General features: G+C 42.2%; 1 protein-coding gene across 1 annotated transcript in view; it reads left to right on the top strand.

Annotated features, from left to right (window-relative positions):
• The window catches only part of LOC144768420 (protein-glutamine gamma-glutamyltransferase E-like), a 204,263-nt gene that overhangs the window by 86,666 nt on the left and 96,595 nt on the right, over nt 1-21,002 (top strand). Inside the window, exon 8 of the mRNA XM_078652063.1 lies at nt 3,330-3,433. Within this exon, the coding sequence (XP_078508189.1) occupies nt 3,330-3,433 (104 nt within the window). The remainder of the gene's footprint in view (nt 1-3,329; nt 3,434-21,002) is intronic.

Raw genomic sequence — 21,002 nt, 5'->3', positions numbered from 1 at the left:
AATACAGATTCGGTAAAATACCGATTCTGTAAAGCATGCTCCTACATTAGAAAACCCTAATACCGGTCGGAAACGGCCGAAATCGGCCGTTTCCGACCGGTATTAGGGCTCCTACATCGGGCCCTAGGTCTCTACATAGCATCAGCTCTGTTTTCTTCAGTTTCTATAGCATCTGAAGTTATCCTCAGGCCATTTCAGGCATAGGTCACTCAACTGCATCATGACTGTGTTATTGTCATATACATTTCTTGTGCATTTTTTGTGCTTTGAGTTGTTCCTGGTGGCAGTGAATCTCACTCCCTCGAGGAGCCCTGTGCAGTATGCATCCTGGGGTACACCCTTGAAATTCCTCTTCCAGGTTATATGGATGTTTTTAATAGAAAAAAGTACTTGTAATTTGTCCTATTTTGACACTTTGATTGCAGTCTTTTACCAATGATTCTGGGATAGTGTAGTTCTCGGAACAGCTGATACAACCAATTACTTCAAAATGGTACTGGGACCATGGTTAGTTTAGACACTTGAAGGAGGGATCGAGCAAAGCACATCTCTCGTTCTGAAGCACGGAGAGCTGTAGGTCAGAGCCTGGCCTGCAGCACAGGACGCACTAACAAATCTGGATCGAGATAAACTATGGGCCTCGTGAAAGGCGCACCTCTATCACAATCAGGTCCTGACTGGCCATAACGGGCACTGGGCATTTCCCTGGTGGGCCGGAGGAGTGGATTCCAGTTTTCTGGCCTTCGGGGGCGGTTTTGTCACCGGGGGCCAGTTTTTCAGCAGTGCGGCAATATTGGGCCCCAGTAACAAAAGCGGGAGTTGTGCTTTTTACTAGCTGCCCCCCCCCCCCACACACACACAATACGAATGTTTGACCAGGGCCTGTCGAGCAGCAATCTGCCAGGGCTGGTTGCTGTTCCCAGTTGGGCCCTGATCACAATGGCATGCTTTACAGTAACACTGCTGGAACAGACAGAACTTTTACATCAGCCTCGGCAATTACTACAGCCTGTCGTCCTGTCATCACCTTGATGTAGCACTTTGAAGTAAATATATTGTTAACATGATAGTAGGGGAATGGTGGGAAGCAGGGTCAGTGCTTAATTTGTAAAAGAATAAGTGCTGGGGCTCTAATCGGGAGGCCACTGAAGCATGCGCCACACATTGCCCCTGATAGCAGCCAATGATAGTGCAAACACAGCTACTAACCATTACACTCCTACCAGTGTGACAATTCATACTATTCTAGGCCCCCAAAGCTATAAAAAATGGCTTGGGAGGCAGGTATTAGTTATTGTAAATGTAAATTGAACTACTAAATGGCTGTGGTGCTCTTACCTAAATTAGCCAGACAGTGCCACCATGAGGCACACTGTCATAAGCCCTGGTGCTGTCAATTAGGTGTAGTGCCGAGCACCTGCAATCCCTGGCTGAAATTAAGCAGAGAGCAGGTTGTTCCACCTGGAATGATGTGGTCTTTGTAGTAAATGGATCCAGTACGTATAGGTTTGCAGTAGGGTTCTGGTCATCATCCATTCATATTGAATGACAGCTGGTGCCATCTATAACATGTAAATCCCATTCAGTGTTAGGCAGTTGTCATCAGTCACAAGAATGGGTGCGAAATAATACATTTATGTTTAAATATAAGGAAATGCATATTTGAGTGACATATATTTCCTTGTCTTGGCAATTGGTCAAATGGCCTCACTGGACATGTTTCTCTTGGCATGTGACACTAGCATATTATCAATTGTAACATTTTGTTTTTGGTTCAACAGAAGGTAGATCCAAAAACGTTTTCATAGGATCTTCTCAGTGCAGGTTTATTTACCTCTGCATCTCGTTAAAAAGTGAAGCTGGCAACCATATTTGGTGTGGGTCAATTGCTTCTTAAGTAAATAGCTTGTATTAAATTGCAAAGTGCTCTAGTACCCAAGAAGTTTTGGTCGCACGTATACTATGGCAAATACATAAATGCAAAAAGTTATCAGCAAATTCCAGTTCGATAAAATGGTCAACTGGTGATAAGTGTGCCACATTGTTACTTAACCCCTTCGGCGCTCATGACGAGCTAAGCTCGTCATGAGTCGTGCCGCTCGCACGCTGAGCTCGTCATGTAACGCGGCTTTTTGAAAAAATCCGCTTAGCGCGAAAATCGCCGCAGCGCGCATGCGGTTAAAAACAACCGCAAGGTTGTAAGTTAATATATTGTAGCTAAACATCTAATTGCTTCTATCATTTACTAAGGACACACATTTTCAAAGTACTTCATAGCAAAAAAAACATTAAACAACCTACTGACCATTGCTAAAAAGCGTAAATTATGTTTTCTGGTTCTAGCAGTGCAATTTATATTAACATTTTTCAATATTTCACACAGATGCAAGGGTTTTAACTCGGCAATGAGACATACCATCCGGATTCAGGGGCAGATTTACAAGAACTGGCGCATCTCTGCATATTACCAGAGATGCGCCAGTTAATTTACGACACGTAAAAAAACCCTTGCGCCACCATGGATGAGTCGCATTAGGTGCACGATGCAACTCCAGCAATGGTAAGAAATGCCCATTCCTATCATGCTGCGTTACTCCTTACGGCTGCTTCAAGCAGGCGCTAGGTTTTGACACAGTGGCATCGTAAAAGTGATTCAGTGAAATCTTGTAGATTTCACTGCGTCACTTTTATGAGGTTTTCGTACATCGGAACACCCACCCTGCATACGCTATACCTGAAGCAGGTATAAAGTAGCGCAGGGCTTTACAACGTGATGCATCTCGCTAGAAGCGTCACGTTGTAAATATGTTGCAATGTGGCACATTGTTGATGGAGCTGCTGCATCACAGAAGTGATGCAACAGCGGCGTAAAGTTGTCGCAAGGGACTTGTAAATCTGCCCCTCAGAATTCAACACAACAAATTCCACGTTTGCTGTTTTTCTACAGCAAACTTTTTCTGTTTTTCTACCCCACAATATATAGGCAGATTTTACCTGAAAAAATTAGTCTGGGCAGATGGGAAGCAGATGGTGCCCAATTTATCACACATCTTTGCATTATGATGATCAATGTGCAAACATTGATTTTCACAGGGATTAGTATTTGACTCTTTGTTCTGAGTCAGGCCCAGCGTTGTAGCTCTGTTTAGGCATAGTCGTCAAACTATGTTCTCTATATTTGATCTAAAAAATCCTCTTTTGCCTTCTCTTTTAAAATGACATGATCAATTCCAGCTAACTTTGAAACTTATGAATTGGAAATGAACCCTTTTCATGTCCCTCTTCTACATATGGCCTCCAGTCACCCAATTTAACCTGATATGTTTTAGGAACTTTCACGTCTGGAACGAGGGCTGGTTCACTCGGCCGGATTTGGGATCAGCATATGATGGGTGGCAGGTTCTAGATGCTACACCTCAAGAACTAAGTGAAGGTGAGAGAACGTATTTTTTCCAGTCTTAATGTATTTCATGTGTAACTTGACAAATCAGGAGACTATGAGTGTGCATTGCTGAACTGAAATGTCATATAACCTTAAAACCTGCAGTAGCAGGCTATTCCGGCCATTAAAGGCCAGTTCCAGTGTTAAAGACCCGAGCCGCAGGCCTTTAACAAGTGAGTGGGATTTTAATGCTGGTATAGCCCAAGTACAGAGGGCTATGAAACTATTACAACATCTCACCACAAGAGGGCAGAATGTTCTAACAAATAAAGAAAAGCCTTCACGGAGCCAAAGGAGTTGACATCCCCTTGGCACCATGAGGCCTGCTGTGAATGACAGCATTGGAATGTTAGAGCTCGGGGCTTCTAACGGCCATTAGAAGCCCGGAGCACTCCATTGTTTTCAAAGGCGCTCCCAACATTCCAAAGTTCTAATAATAATGTGAATATTGGAGTATTGAGAGCACCATTGTAGTCAATAGAGTGATTCTGACCCTATAATTGCTGATTTAGACCTTCACCTACAACATTCCAATGTTTGACTTTCAGTTTCTTCCTGTTTATTTTGAAACATTCTTACCTCAGTGGATGGAATGTTCTAATAATAACCCCATAGACCTTCTGTCGTAGGTTATAGTGGATGTTAAAGGCTCTCATTATAAGCCCTAACCTGTGGCTCAGGGCTGTAACTCAGTATCAGGGCCTTCAACAACAGGTGTAGTCTTTGACAGCAGGCTATAATCCTATATTATTAACAATTATATTGAAAAGGGAAGGCTTCTGAAAAGGCACAGATTCACAAAGATTTTGCGATAAGTAGGGGCTATGTCCTCTTGAACCACACTTGGTTTAATGTAGTATGACAGGAATACTCCTTGATTACACATGGTCTACTACTGGTCTACTCCTCAAATTCTGGAGACAATATCACAGAAAACATCTCATGATTTGGGCCCATTGAGCAGTGATTCTTAACCTGTGGTCCGTGGGCACCTAGTGTTCCGCAATGCATACTCAAGGTGGTCTACAACCGCTTAGAAAAGTAAATAATACTGCCAAATGAATAAGGTTCATACAGATGGAAAATGTATAATGTTCTGTAAATCTGTAGGAATTTGAAATTGGAAGCCAAAAACTAAGGTCCTGATTTAGTATTCAGTGGAAGGGTTATCTATCACAAACATGACGGATATCTCGTCTGCTGTATTGCAAGTGCCATTGGATATAATGCACTTATAGTACAATGGTTGGGATATCCAAACTCTAAATCAGGATCTAAGTTGGTATCCTTTGCTCGATTCATGGGAGAAGCATAAGTACAGCAAACAGAATATAATATGGACAATGGCTGGTATGAACTGAAGCTCTGTCAAAAGAGAGAATGCATTGGGGTAAAAAAGAGATGGGTTAAGTTTAGCATGTTACTTCATATTTTAGAATTAATATCCTCATATAGAAAAGCTCCCTTCTCATTAAAATGTAACTTTTAATTTTACAATACTTGGTTATGATAGTTCGACATAGATGAATTTGTTTGACGTGTATTTGTTTCTGTATTTTTTTTTCTTGGTTTGAGGTTCAAATTATAAAACATGTTTAGGCCCGGGTCCCCGGCTTCAAATAATGATTCAGTGAGTCTCTGTGGACTAAAGTAACTTTCAGTGCGGGGTCCTGGATTCTAGTAAATATTCAGCGGGGATCGACAGAAGTCAAAAACTTAAGAATCTCTCCCATAGACTACATAACAATTGCTAGGGGAGGGCGTGTAGGGAGGGTGCTAATTGGGCCATTCAGAGTATAGGCCTGTAGAGCTGATTATAGATATGCCTCTGCTTTATAGGTGGATGCAGGTTTACCCCATTTCAACACTGGCGCAATAGCGCATGCCTTAGTCCACATTGGAATAAGTCCGTGTCAAGCGGTGTTAGAATTTCAATAAAGGTTTGCACAATTTTTAGATTTTTTTTTAGCACTGATCATCTTGCCTTTAATTTGCCGGGTTCTGATTTACAAGAGGCGCCTATTTAGTCATTTCTTCTATTATTTAGGCACAACATTTGTTTTTGTGGGGCTTGCAGTAATACATATTCAGAAAGTAGTAATAGTTTTGTGAGCTTAAATACTGATCTCAATTTAAACTTCTCTTCTTCAGTAACTGTTATGATGGTGCTTCATTCACAGCAATGTGTAGAAACAATTATATTGGTATATGTATTACTATAGGTAGGGGTGACCCATGTATCCTGAGTATTGAAAGAAAAGTACAATAATACCTACATGTTGGTCAATGGGTGGGGAGCCCACAGTTGCACGATGATATTTTTCTATAGAGGATTCAAACTCCATGCCTTGATAGGAACCTACAAGTAGGACTTACTCTACAGAAACAAAAAGGAAACAATACCACCAAACAAAACATGGTTCATCTGGAGGTCTCTACACTCAGGATGAAGGGAAGCAGAGTGAGGGACAACGTTTCCGACATCTGGTACTTGGGATGAGCATTTATAAAACCGGGGAATAGCAAAAGTAACAGTGCATATCTGTAGAAATCCCCGTCTGCAGCCATAAAGAAATGATACTAGAGACCAAGTGGCTATTTCTCACACATAACAAAAAAACATATATAAAGATCAAGCATTTTGGTGATTGAATGACACTAGCGGCAATTAAAATCATCAGACATTCAATGAGCATTCACTATGCATACATTCTACACATGTCAGAAATAGCATTACTCTCTCACTATACTATCTACACCCTCTGTCAAAATGTCTGTATGTGTCCTATTCTAAGACACTAGAAGGGCTTGTCTCTATAGATGGGAAAAGGTTTTCAAAAATGACTTAAGATTTGAACTAGTCATTATATATCCTGAATGTATTTATAAAAAAATATTGCTTATCATGGCCTGTTTTGTAAATCCTATACTGTTATGGATAAATATTGAGATCTTGAGTTTCCCACAAACAGCAAAATTGCAAAAGATTACCCATTAATGAGTTGTTTTACAATATAAATCCTCTTAGGAACTTCAGACAGACAGGTTTGAACCAAAGACTTGTCTAGTTTAGAGTGAAAACAAGATGATATTCTCTCAGGTTAGAAAAACTAAAGCCACCTAATTAGGATTTCCTTGGGTGAAAGTTCAAACTTGCCAGCTTGTTTTTTTGGTTTTTTTAGTATAAAGGTTACTCTTGCCGGAAGCACATATATTTTGTAAAATCTATGATATCCTTGATATAGCATACATTTTTATGGTGGTACCTTTTGCCAAGAATCCTAGATTTAGTTTGTGCCAATGTTCACAGCTATTCCAGGATTAGCTTACTGATAAGTTCATTAATGTTGAACATTTTAGTTACCGCTCTCTGGAATTGTATGTATATCATTTGTGCGAGCAGCCTTTGGAGTTGCATGTCGGAGTATTAATTTTTTACTTGTCAGTTTTTTAATTCTGGTGTCTTACTTCAATTGTATAACCTTGCAAGGATCCAAATTAGTTCAGCAGTTCCAGTAGTATTGGTAAGTATTTTCAGTTAATGACTTTGTTAACAACATGTTGTCTGATAACTATAAGAAAGGATTCTCCCCATTACTTATTTAATCATGTAAAATATTGTTGTCAGGCCTGGAGGCTATCGCTGAGGGCACAAGGGCTAACTTAAATATGAATTGAGACAAAAGGCACTCTTGTTTAGTCCTTATGCAGGGAAACTAGCATCTATAATTGAACATTTACATAAAGGTTTGCTATAAAATCACTATACATAGCTTAGATGCTATTAATAAAGCAATTCCGCACAAATCAATGTACATAACTTCTCAAGTAGATATAAAAAGGTTAACATTAATTAATGCCTTTTCCACATCTAAAACTATTAAAAAGTGATGTCTCCCTTTTGATTTTCTACAGTAAAGTAAATCTCACATTTGCTTTGTTATTACAGCTTATTTTGCCCTTAATGAAACCCTTTAGAACTGTGTCAATCAATGGAGTTATGATTTAACAAATCTGTTGCCTCATGTTTTAGGTGGTATTTTGACATCAAGAATTGTTAGTAAGTTTAGTCTGCGGTTGTCTCAGTCTTTATGGTTTTGGTTTCACTTTCAAAAGGGATTGTTACATTGACTCAAGACATTATTATGCAGTTATTTTATAGAGATACAAGGATGGGTGCTGTTTCAATTTTAAAGTGATTGAAAATCTATATGTCAAGTTGCAGGGACATTGGCTATTTTTTTAACATAGTACCTTATCTCACTTACATCTAAAAAATATATAGGAAAGCATTATATGTCCACAATGCCAAGGTCTTTCTTACAGTGAAGGCGCATTCCTCAGAAGTCCATGTTTTATTCTGTTATTTTTTAATATGGTGTGCTGCCATGCTTTCCTTTGCATTTTGGAAAGTTACATTATGTTTCATTACTTTATGTTATGTTGTTTTGCAAATTATATAATGTAAGGTTGTAAGGTATGGATAATTATCTTAGGTGTGAGACATTAATTGAGCACATCTCATATGTGCTGGATATGGTGACTGGTTATCTTTTGATGCCCTATAAATAGAAAAACACAATTTTCATCACAGTGACTCCTTGCCTCACACTGAAACAACCTTCCATCAATCTGACAGGATTTCAATAATGGCCAAGAAGGTGATCACAGCACCTATATGCTACTCAAAAATAAATCTAAGTGCGTCTCCAAGAAACAAGAGAAGGAGCATAGGATACCATTTAGTAAGGCTTTTGAAAGCTTGAATACATTGAAAACAAAATAGAATCCCACAATGAGAATCTGTGCAGAGTGGTGAACTTTAAAAGTGGCAGGTTTAATGGATACATACCATTTACTTACTTGCTGTTTGCTTTTTAAAACTGTAATTGCAGTTTTTCATCATTTAACATTTACTCGCCATTCTCTTGGTATGCACTTTTTAACCATTTCTTTGTCACCATTTCATCGTTGTTTATTTACCTTGTGACTTTTACCACACCTATTTGTAAAAATAATGACTCCTCTAAATCCGTTAACCTCCTTACCTTTGACCTTCTACACATCACCCCTCACCTTTACATTCTTAACAACTTACTCTTAACCCTTGACTTGCCCTTAGTCCCTAATCTATACATACTTAATAAATTATCTTACTCTTAACCTGTTATCCCTTTACTCCATTCCCATAACCCTGATCCTTGACCCCCTATCCCTTAGCCCCATAACCTCACACATAACCCCTCAAATTTAGACCCTTAGAGCTAGATGTAGGTAAATCTTTTTACCAATTCTAAAATACCTAATTTTACCGATTCGGTATTTTAGAATCGGTAAATTAGATGTAGGTAATAATTCGGTATTTTTTACCGAATCGGTAAGATTCGAAACGGTATTTACCGATTCGGTAATTGCCATTCATTCCTATGGGCCTCCAGGCCCATAGGAATGAATGTCAATTACCGAATCAGTAATTACCGATTCGGTAAATAGCGAAAAAGTCAAGGGTGGCAGGGTGACACTTTGACACCCTGTTGCACCCCTGATTAGTGCTTGTGTGCCATGTGGCACACATACATGCCCTAAGGGCATGTATGTCTGTCACATGACACAGGTGTACATGCACAGATTTGCATATACACAGGTATTCGTTATTTACCACCAACTAATAGTTGGTGGTAAATAACGAATCCTTAAAGCCCTGTGGCACTGTTTACAGTGCCGTTGAGAAAACAATAAGAGAGTGAGGGTATTTCACTCAAATGTGAGGTGGAAACTCCTAGTCCCCAGTAATATATAACAAAAACAAATGGAGGAGTGCCCCCTGGAGGCGAGACAGAGAAAGTCTCTGCGCCTGAAGCTTAAGGCTTAATCAAGCACTTGTGCCCAAACTTGACATCGGACATAGCATGTCCTTTTAGAAGACCCCTCACTCACCAACCTAGTTGGTGACATGCTTCATCATCGGAGTCCCACCCCGGAGGCCGAGTGCCAACAGGGTGTGCTACGACACCTGATTACAGTGGAGCGGGTATTTTTTCTCTTTTTATATGTGCAGTGATAAAAAGGGGTAAGTGAATTAAAAAGGCGGCCAGATCTACTCACTTCAAGACTTTATTCCTGAGTGACTGGACGCCTCGGTAAAAGAGATGTAGCACCTTTGTCTAATTAGGTAGACTTCGATGTTAGAGACGTGTAGTGTTGATAAAATAGCGACGTGTGCTATGTGATTAAAATAAAAGTCTTAGGTCTACATGTTTCAACCTCTTGTGATTGTGGGTTTTCGTCAGGACCAAAAGGAAAAAGAGAGATGGACCTGGGTGGTACGCACAAGCTAAGGAGCGCCCTACCCTCGATCCGTGGTGAATGGGAATGCAAAATTGTTTCCCTATACAAAATGTAGTCTTCTCCCCACTCTGGAAGAAAAACCTGTGAAGAAAAATTATTTTTGGAAAGGGTGGTTGGGATCACACAATACAAAACAAACATTGGTTGTACATATAACATATAGAAGTTGGAGTAGAAGACAATTCATCTCCTCGCGGTAGGTAGATAGAAATGGTTAAATAACCGTGTCTGTGTCTACTCCATTAGCGGTGTATCCAGCCATTAGGATCAGTGTGTGGCTTAGATCCTGATACTGTTTTCAAGGGCTGTAAGGCTGTGTAAGCCTATTGATGGGAGAAAGTTTCAAGACTATATAGGTCTTTTGATTACTAAGAATTATTTGCGGTAAGAACTGTGCAATTTAAGCATATCGTGGTGAAAAAACGGCTACTAAGGGAGGTCGTGATGTCTCACACAATACCCATGCACGCCACATTTGTTTATCCCAGTTATAGGATCGGATAATTCGTTTGGTTAGATGTAGCAAGATAACACACGGATATTTGTAATACATTCAGCTTACTCATAGAGCGGTAAGATTCCGCCTCATGGGGGTTCGTGGTCCAAAGGCGATGCTCGTGTAACCTAAAGGGTAACGTAAAAACACGAGCGGAAAACGCTATGAGTGACAGATCGTCATCTCGTGCGTGTAAACTAAATCCAAGGAGATCGTGTGAGATCCAATTTACTTGTTCCTCGGACTGGTAACCTACTTGGTTCCATAGACGATACGCTCCGTGGTAATCCCTCACCCTCAGTGCGGGAGCGTTCAAATAGTTTGGAGCTCTGCTTCCTGGAAAGGGCGTGGTTGGGCCGCTCACGTTGGACGCTCGGCCAATCGGCGAGTTCTCGTGTCAAACTGAGGCTTGGAACTCAGTTTCTATGGCAACCCTTGGCGTTTCGAGGAGGACTCGGAGGCGCCTTTGTAAACTCAAGATAACGAGGCGGGATTTGTTAACAGTTCGATCCCAATAGGAATGTGTTAAATACAGTCAAAGCCGAGCACCAGGGGCAGAAGGGGCAGGGTCTAGGATAACAAATAAAAGTTGCAAATCGCATCTTAACTTAAATAATAAGGTGCTTCTACCACAGTTACTCTCGGTATTCGGATATGTGTAGAGACCACATCACAGCGTGTCACGGAGTGTAGTCAGAAGTACTTCCAAATGACTACGAGGGCAGTGATACAAGTTATAAGTCTGGGGTATACTTTTTTATTGATAATGTACTCTTTACCCCATGACTGAATTCCAGGGGATATTGTCGTTCAGACCAACCCTATGGGTTGACAGCCTATAAACCCATCTCTGTTCTTTTTCAAAGAGGCATTGAGTCAGGTTGTTCCCAGGGCTTATCTGTTCAATGATAGTCCATTGTAGGTCGTCAGGCGTATGTCCTGCAGTTAGGTAGTGTTCTGTCAATCTGGTCATGGACTTCTTACACCTGATGGTGCTCCTGTGTTCCCCCATACGTAGCTTGACTTTTCTGTTGGTCATACCGATGTAGTGCAGATTGCAGGGGCACGTAATTCTGTAAACTACATTTTCACTGTTACAGTTTGTATGACCTCGGATTGTCCAGATCTTACCTGGTTCCAGATCCAGGGTCTTAGTGTTTGTCGTGAAGGGACACACACTACAATTGCCACACTTGTAATGGCCGGTCACTTTTGGTAGCCCCCAGGCATTTAGCACTGTTTCATTTTGTACTGCTTTCATTATTGGTCTGGTATTTACCACTGCATCTTTTATGCTTTTCGCTTTTTGTTGAAAGAAAAAAGTGGTTTTTCCCATTTCCTTTTGCCAGAATTCAGAATCGACCAATGTTTATTTATCACCCTGGTTACATCGTTTGAAATCTTGTTGTATGTGGTAACACATGTGAGTGGAGTTTCCTCAGCTGGTATCACTGTGTTTTCCAAAAGTACTTCCCGGGGTTGGTTGCGAGCACGTTTCTGACTTTTTTGCAAGATTCTGTCCGGATAACCTCTGTCCTTCAGTTTTTTGGTGAGGTCGCTTGCTTGCTCTTTAAAGTCCTTGAGTTGACTACAATTGCGACGAATCCGTAAATATTGCCCGTACGGAAGATTCTCCCGTAATGGCCTGGGATGAAAACCTTCGAATCTTAGAAGATTGTTTCTTGCCGTAGGTTTGTAGTGTGTTACAGTTTCAAAGCTCCCATTGACTTTGTTTATAACCAGGTCAAGGAACACAAGTGTGTTTTGGTCCTTGACATAGGTGAACTTCAGATTGTCGTCGCAGGTATTCATCCAGTTGAAAAAGGAGGCCAGAGAATCTTCTGTTCCATTCCAGATTGCAAGCACATCATCAATGTACCGTTTCCATAGCAGGACATTTGATCTATAGGGTTTTTTTCACTCAGTATATGTTTTTTCTCAAAGTCATGGACATATAGTCCTGCCACGCTGGGGGCAAAGGTGCTCCCCATCGAAGTTACGCCAGTCTGGAGGTACAGTGTACCCTCAAATTCAAAATAATTTCTTTTCAATGCAAGCCTTGCACATTCTAAGATGAAATTTCTCGGGGTTCTCGAAGTCCATTCTTCCTCCTCTAGAGCTTTTTCTAGGACCTTCAATGTTGCGTCCTGGGGAATGCTCGTATACAAACTCTCAATGTCGAAACTCACCAGGATGGTGTTGTTGTCCACAGTGAGATCGTTGAGTAGTTGTAACAGGCTCTTGGTGTCTTGAAGGTATGTACTTGTTTTTTGTACCAGTTTCTTGAAGAAGACATCGCAAAAACGAGATAGTGGTTCCAGAAGTGAACCCAGGCCGGATTCTATCGGTCTCCCCGGTGGGGGTAGTTTGTTTTTGTGCATTTTTGGGAGCATATAGAAGTAAGGTGTTCTTCCCTCACTTTTGCACAGAAAATCAGCCTACTGTTTGCAGATATAGCCTTCCGCTTCTCCATAGTCTACTAGCGATTTGATCTCGCTACGTAGCTCCTCCGTGGGGTCACTAGGTAGTTCCCGATAGCTGGTCTCATCTGACAGTAGTCTTCGGCATTCGGTTTGATATGCTGACTTGTCCAATACCACCACTCCACCGTCTTTATCCGCGGGTTTGATCACAATTGTGTCACAATTCCTCAGCATCTCCAGGGCCACTCTCTCCTTTTTGGTCAGATTAGTAAATGTTGTTTTCGGGGTCAGCTGTTCAACTTCATTGAAGACCGCCTGCTCAAATGTGGTTACTTCCACTGGGATCGGGTGTGGTGGTGGCATGAAGGTTGATTTAGTTCTCAGGCCTGTTTCATTTGGATCATCATTGGTGGTCATCTCATCTTTCTTTTCAAAGAATGCTCTTAGTTTCAATTTTCTAAAGAAGGATGAGAGCTCACACTGGAGTTTGAATTTGTCCAAATTGGCCGTCGGGACGAACCCGAGGCCTTTGTTCAGTACTTGTTCCTCATCCTTCGAGAGGAGTCTGGTCGCTAGATTAGTGACTAAGTTTTCCGGTTGCTGGGCCCTGCCTGTGGAGTCTTGCTCCGAAGTTGGTTCGTGTCCGGCTCCTCCGATCCCCAATGTACTTGGTTGCCTTGATTCCCCGGTCTTCGCTTTCCCCTTCCCCTTCCGCGCCTGGCTAAAAAAGGCGGTCTTTAAGCATTTGGTGGGTAGAATGGTTGCTGGAATGGTGGTTGCCACGCATACATCTGAAAGTTCTGGGGATTAAATGGATATGGATAGCCTTGCATCGGTACTGGATTGAACGATGGCCAGTTGCTTTGCATTCTTCCACGTCCTCTTCCTCTCTGTTTGGTGTTTCCATTGTTTGAATTACTACTGGCATTGGAGATGTTACTTGAGGCATTACTTGAGGCATCCGAGTTGTCATCTGCCTTTGATGGTGGTAAATATTCCGGATCTGAATAGGGATAGGCTTTCACCATGGAAAATCTTTTCAGGTCTTTCTGAAATTTTTGCACTTTCTGCTGCATCAGATTATCCTTCTACTCATTGATTTCCCTATTCAGTTCATCAAGTTTCTTCTTGTAACCGGCGATAGTTGTTTTTATCTGGCCCTCCGCCAGTTGGATTTCCCCATTCACCACGGATCGAGGGTAGGGCGCTCCTTAGCGTGTGCGTACCACCCAGGTCCATCTCTCTTTTTCCTTTTGGTCCTGACGAAAACCCACAATCACAAGAGGTTGAAACATGTAGACCTAAGACTTTTATTTTAATCACATAGCACACATCGCTATTTTATCAACACTACACGTCTCTAACACCGAAGTCTACCTAATTAGACAAAGGTGCTACAGCTCTTTTACCGAGGCGTCCAGCCACTCAGGAATAAAGTCTTGAAGTGAGTAGATCTGGCCGCCTTTTTAATTCACTTACCCCTTTTTATCACTGCACATATAAAAAGAGAAAAAATACCCGCTCCACTGTAATCAGGTGTCGTAGCACACCCTGTTGGCACTCGGCCTTCGGGGTGGGACCCCGATGAAGAAGCATGTCACCAACTAGGTTGGTGAGTGAGGGGTCTTCTAAAAGGACATGCTATGTCCTATGTCAAGGTTGGGCACAAGTGCTTGATTAAGCCTTAAGCTTCAGGCGCAGAGAATTTCTCTGTCTCGCCTCCAGGGGGCACTCCTCCATTTGTTTTTGTTACTGTGTACAGTGCCACCTACATCTCAAAATACAGATTCAGTAATTTTACCGAATCTGGAAATTTACCGATTCGGTAAATTTACCGATTCAGTAAATTTACCGATTCGGTAAAATTACCGAATCTGTATTTTGAGATGCCCTACATCTCAGTATCCAAATACCGGTCGGTAACGGCCGAAAATCGGTATTTTGGATGCCTACATCTGGCCCCTAATCTTTTGTCCCCTTTTGTCCCCTTCCCCTTCACGCCTGACCCTTACCAATAATTCCTGATCCTTAACCTCACCCTCAATCCGTCCGCTGTAGGACTGTCAAACTCGTAATTGTCCCCCTAATCCCCCTAGTCTCTTGCCCTCTGACCATTGGCTCGTACCTAAAAACCCCTACCATCTTACCCTGAAAGAGTTATCCCTTAACCCCTTAACCTCACCTTACACTCTAATCCACTAACCATTCTTACTTCTTATCCTAACATGGACTCTCACATCCCTCCACTAAAACCCCTTTACCTCATACTCTTAACCCATTAACCACATACCCTAAGCCAACCTTAATTCCAATACTCTGACCCCTCAGACTCACCCCTCTACCTTTTTCATTTAGACCCTTCCCCACTATAAAACCTTTATTTTTACCACCTAATCTTGAGCCTTTAACCCCTTTCCCCATGCCCCTCACCCTTGCATCCTTTACCTTTAACGATTACCCTTAACCCTATATCATTCTAAATCTATTATCAATATAGCATTGCTTATGTATTTTTCATTATATGACTTACTGTGACATGACAAACAATGAGATGGCCTATTATGAAACTAGAGTCCTTCGTGGGAAGTAGATGCAATCAAATGTTATGTTTGTAGTTCTATAGACTGATTCTTTCAGTGATTTCGGGGTTGCTCTTCACCCTCAAAAAACATAAAAAGTATTTTCCTATACACCTCCAGCAGTCCATAGTGAAATAGTCAAGGATTTGTGTGTTCTCCTAGGAGAGCATTACAATCATCAGGGATGTTGGCTCACAATCAGCCTGGAAATTATGGCAAAATTGTGGATTTCTCAGCACAACGTCCTGAAAAATCGGTCAAAGAACACTATGGTGCCCATTATGATGACGGGCGGACTTAGTCCGCCCGCCATGATATCGGGACCCGGGACCGCCCACCATAAGGGCGGGGGTCCCGATGAGGGCATTAGAATGCGCCCGCCACACGGGCGGGCGCATCCTGTATGGTTGCCATTGCGACGGGCGGAGCAGAAATCTCCGCCCCCCCGCAATGTTAAAAGTGCACATTGTGCTTTTCAAAGTGCAACATGACAGGCACCGCGTGGTGCCTGCCATGTTCCACTTTGAAATGCGGGGGGGTACCATGTGCAACCCCCCAAGCCAGGGACTCCCAGGGGGCCCGCAACGGGCCCCCGCAGGGAGTCTCCGCATGCCTTTCCGTGGCGGCATTGACGCCACGGAAATGTATCGGTGAAAGCCCATTGTAATATGGCGGGCGGTGTCTAACAGACACCGCCACCATGTTACTCGTTTTCTGCCCCGGCCGCAAGGCGACCGGGGCGGAAAAGTGGCGGGCGGTGTTCTGGTCCACTGCGGTCCCCCCCGCCTTTGTAATATGGCGGGGGGGAATTCAGGGAAGGATGTCGGGCGGATTGCCCCCGCCAGGATGGCGGTAGCCACCGCCAGCCTGGCGGGGGCAATCCGCCCGACATCCTAATGGACCCCTATGTATTGTAAGCTGATTAGTCAATGTGACATAGTCTTTCATTTTTTAAGTCTGGAAAGACAGAACTGCTGTTGTCAAGATATATTGTTACAAATTATTTAAAATATAAACAGAGTGGACTTTGGATCCACCCAAAGAAGTGTTACCTTGTTAACTCATGCTATTGTTTGTTTAGTATATCATTCCTCTCTCCTTGAAGTGCTTCCAAAGGAATGTACGAGGGACTATTTTACATTTGGAAAGTACACTCAATCGTCACGTAGGTTGTCACATTCAATTCTTTATCTACTGTATTCACTCTATAAAGCTCCCAATACTTTTTGTTACTTTTTTCAGAGCACTGGCAAACTCAGTAGAGGTAGTTTGCATGTGATAAGCAGAATTTGCACATGGATTATATGTCAAACTTTTTTTGTGAATTTCTTTGTTTACTTTCATTGACAAATTAAAGCACACCTATTGGCTTTAATGATCATATTAAAATATCTTTGATTCCACATCCACTTCATTATCTGCCTTGCCTCTTTAATTTAATGTGATATCTCAGAGGTATGTTAGAATGAGTTTCTACTTGGAAGATGGATGCTGGAACAATAAAGGTAAATCAAATGTTATAATCATATGACAAAAACAAGTCAGCCAGAGAGGTTACACTGGCAGTGAATGTTCCAGACCCGGTACACCGGCACAGAACAGTAAATGTAGAAATGCTTGTACACCAGGGAATATCGCTACAATATAATCCCAGCTTAATTGCCTGACCACTGCATTGCCCCAGTACATCACAAGGCATTACATCATTTCATGTAAGTTAATTAAGGTTAAAGAATGTTTAATAATTAAAATATAGAGCAATGGAAAAGTATTAAAAACCTATAGATCCCTAAAGTTTCCCACATTCATGTGTAAGTAGCTCATATTGTCCTGATTTATTCTTTGCATTCTGGGACTTAGAGTCCCGATTTTAAAATCCACAATATGCCTCTTGTGTTCCAGGATTAGCCAAAATGTCTCCAAAATGACATTATGGCAAGGATGGGATGATAATATGTGATGACTATAATTCCGAAGCCCACAATATGTCATTCTTGGTCACCATGTTCCTAAACCAACTCAGCCTCCTTAGCAAACATGTACAGCAGACACCCCAAACATTATCAGTCCCACAGCAGTCACTCAGCAGACACACCCTGTCACACTCATACTACTTTCACTCACACCACATTCCTCTCGTACACAGTTACTCTCACATTCATCTCACCCCTCACTCAGTCACATCCTCTCCTCATGCTGGTTCTTATACTTCTCATTCCAACACATTCTCCTCACACATATACTCCAAACATAATAGCTCACACTCCTCTCACACATACTCGTCACTCACACCACTTTCACTTTTCACACTCACGTACATATCTCTCGCCCTGCTTTCCACACACTCTTCTCATCATGCTCACTCCTCATTCACACCTTCAGTCCTCTCATTCACACTCACCGTTCTTACTCGCACCCTCAATCATACTCCTGTTACTCAGCTCTCTCACTCATGTTATCTCTTATATTCCTCTCATTCACACTCCTCTTACTCAGGCTCATACTCATCTAATCATGCCTGACTCAATCATGTTAACTTCCCTCTCACTCAAAATCTTCTGGTCCGTACTTCTTTTACTCTTACTCTCACTGTCACACATACTTGCATTCCTCTCCTCCGATTTACACTCTCACACCTTACACTATTCTTACTAACATTTATAGTCCTACCACACATACTAAAATGCCACCCAATCACACTCCTTCCTTGAACACTCATTTCACTCACACGGGTACACCTTTAACTCGCATTGCTCTCAAACATACTGTTATCTGCATGGCACCCCATACACTCACGCAGTCGCCCTCCCCATAGTCCCATTTGTGATACACTGATTGGCACACACACAGTGCTTAGAGGTCCTAACAATAGCGCACAGCTGATGAGGCCTGCAGCATTTAGCAAGCTTTGGAAAAAAGGGGAGCTTGAGCTCCCCAGAACCATTTTTGAAATTGAAAATATACTGTCAAACAGCTAGTGGCAGCTCTTGTCCTCTGAGGCATGCAAAATGCTGTGTGCAACAGAGGATGAGTGTATTTATTTGCTACCTAGATTCTCTTCACAACTGCAAACATAGCACTGGGTCAGTTGGCAGCTACCCAAAAATCTAAGGAAATGCCGCACTCGCCCATCGACTAAGGCCATTGGTTAGACTGAATGGAAACAAATACGTCCTAACACTTTGGCTGTGGAAGGGATGAGGAAATACACAATACCTCCACCTTTGTCCAAGGTAGGGTGGCAAAAGATAACAAAGTCCCCGCTTTTGTGAAAGACACAAATTGTTGTCCTCCGTTAGGCTTTGTAGGGGAATTATAAACATCCCACCACATTTTTTTTTAAAATCTCTGTTTAATCTCTTCCATGGAAGAGATTAAGGAAATCATACACTCTTTCGCAAGGTGTAACGGGGTAACAGCACAACTCCGTTTGGGAAAAATGGTGGACTCAAATATATTTCCCATCCCATTCCCCAAGAGTTGGGTGGGTCAAGCACACGGCTCCTGCATCAGGGATATTACAAAAATAAACCTACTGACGTAAGAAAAGCATGATGGATTAACACACACCATCTCCACGCTTGGGTGAAACAGGGGAGGTGTTAACAAAATCTACCCTTCGCACGAGGACAAGGGAGGGGGCTTTTGACCCTTTTCAAATCAGGCAAACTGGGGGCAGTAACTAATACATTCAAAATCTGGCAGGGGCGGATGCAGAATATTGTTAAAAATGGCCCATTTTCTATAATACAGTTTTAATGGTGGTATTTTCTCACCATATGTTTTTGTTATTCTGATCCTTGGGAATATCAGGGGAAATGAATACATACATGTTACTACCTCCTTGCCCTTGATCCAGGCATGCAATGGGAGATAAAGAACATTCCCGAACCACGGGCAAGACAGGGAGAGGCGTAAATGCAAATACAAATCTTTCCCACTCTTGAAATTGAAGGGCAGTAAAAGAAAACGTCATGCTCCATCCTTGGGCAAGAAGAATGAAAACATATACCCCCATCCGAGTCAGAGGCAGTGGAATTTACATTCATCACCCATACCATCAGACATGAAGGGAGTGCAGGGAAATTTCCCTCACCGCCATTGGTCATGACAGGCTGTATTGAGGGTGCCAAACTCACACCTTGCTGCTTTGGACAAACAAGGGGATAACAAACACCCTCTGCCTCATTTAATACAATATTTGCAGACATCAGGAGAGACAAAAAATATTTTTAAATCCCCATCACCAGTGATAAAGGCAGTTGGCCGGGGGCTAAAGGACATCCCTGCCCTTGACTAAGGTTGGGTAACAAATATCTCCCCCCTTTGGGTAAACCACGGACAAAGAGACACAACTCCATTCCATAGACAAATATCTCCTATTCTTGGGGAAGCCTGTAGGATTTAAGACATTAACTTTCCCTCACTGTGGCAAGGCCGGATGGAGCTCACACACCCCTATGACCATAGTTGAGCAAACCTCGGTTGTTACTATATCCTGCCTACAATGTGCAAGCAGAGGGTTAACACCAGCCCCACCCTTTGGGCAAGGTGATGGTTTAACACCTGACCTTGATGGGTATGAGGAGAAACATATTTACTATCTTCTTTCGGCAATGCAGAGGGTGATACTAGCCACTCATGCACTTGAACAAAGCCGTTGTGAGGTACGGGCTTAATACGCACATCCTCGATCTAGGCAGAGGTCTATTCCTGCACTCTTGATCCAAGTTGAGGGGTGAACATATACTTACTGGTTATCTTCAGTACTTTTGTCCAAGTCTTCATCGTCACTCACATATGTAGACCTTGTACCCACTTGACAGGCTATGTTTTCCAAGTTGGATATCAGAAGAATTTTAAATATTTCTAGTGAATGCATACCCTTATGTCATGAACCCTTCCCTCCTTCCCATAACATCCTGCTATATCCAAGCTTATAATGGTGTTGAAGGTGTATCTATGGGGGATAGGAAGAATCCTGACTGTGACATGGAGGACTATGGCTAAAGTATTAACGGTTACCAATAAGTAGATGTTTATTACCACAGTATCTTTCCTCCTCGTCACAGTCCTTTACATGTTGAGGATCTACCCAGGCATTATGCATAACCACAAAGTGTGAATTATAAGGTTTTAACACAATACATTTAGCAATTACCTTATTGCTGATTGTAGAACAATAATTCCATAATTTTCACAATCACTGGAAAGGAAGTCCAAATGATCACGAAATAGAAATGTATGTGGGGTCGTCATGATAGCTGTCCTTTATATTTCCTGCAATGGCACTCCTGAAATTTCTTACGTGGTGAGTGGAGCTTGGCTATCATCACAGCCAGCAAGGGTAGGAGTGGTGGGCACTTAAGTGCACATGACGGTTTTAATGGACGTCCTGGACCGGCAAAATAGTCCTGCACACTGTGCATGTTCCCCACTAGGCTGTAATACGCATCCTGGTGAGGAACATGTACAGGCTCCCACTGTCTATCTGAGTACTGAACCACAGTGCTTGGACCAATCACAACACTGCATTGCAGCGTTGTGATTGACTTAGTTGAGCCTAGATGTGTTTCCTGCTTCAAGCAGGAACAGAAGGGGATGACGCGAGGAACACAACATCACAGTAGAATATTGCATCAGTCTCAGTCATAAAAGACTTAGACATGCACATGAGAGAGGGAATAGATTTGATATACTCTAACCTAAAAAGA

This window comes from Lissotriton helveticus, chromosome 7, assembly GCF_964261635.1.
Source record: "Lissotriton helveticus chromosome 7, aLisHel1.1, whole genome shotgun sequence".
NCBI lineage: Eukaryota > Metazoa > Chordata > Amphibia > Caudata > Salamandridae > Lissotriton > Lissotriton helveticus.
Note: the sequence above shows the minus strand (reverse complement) of the source record. Positions and strands in the feature narration are given on the sequence as shown.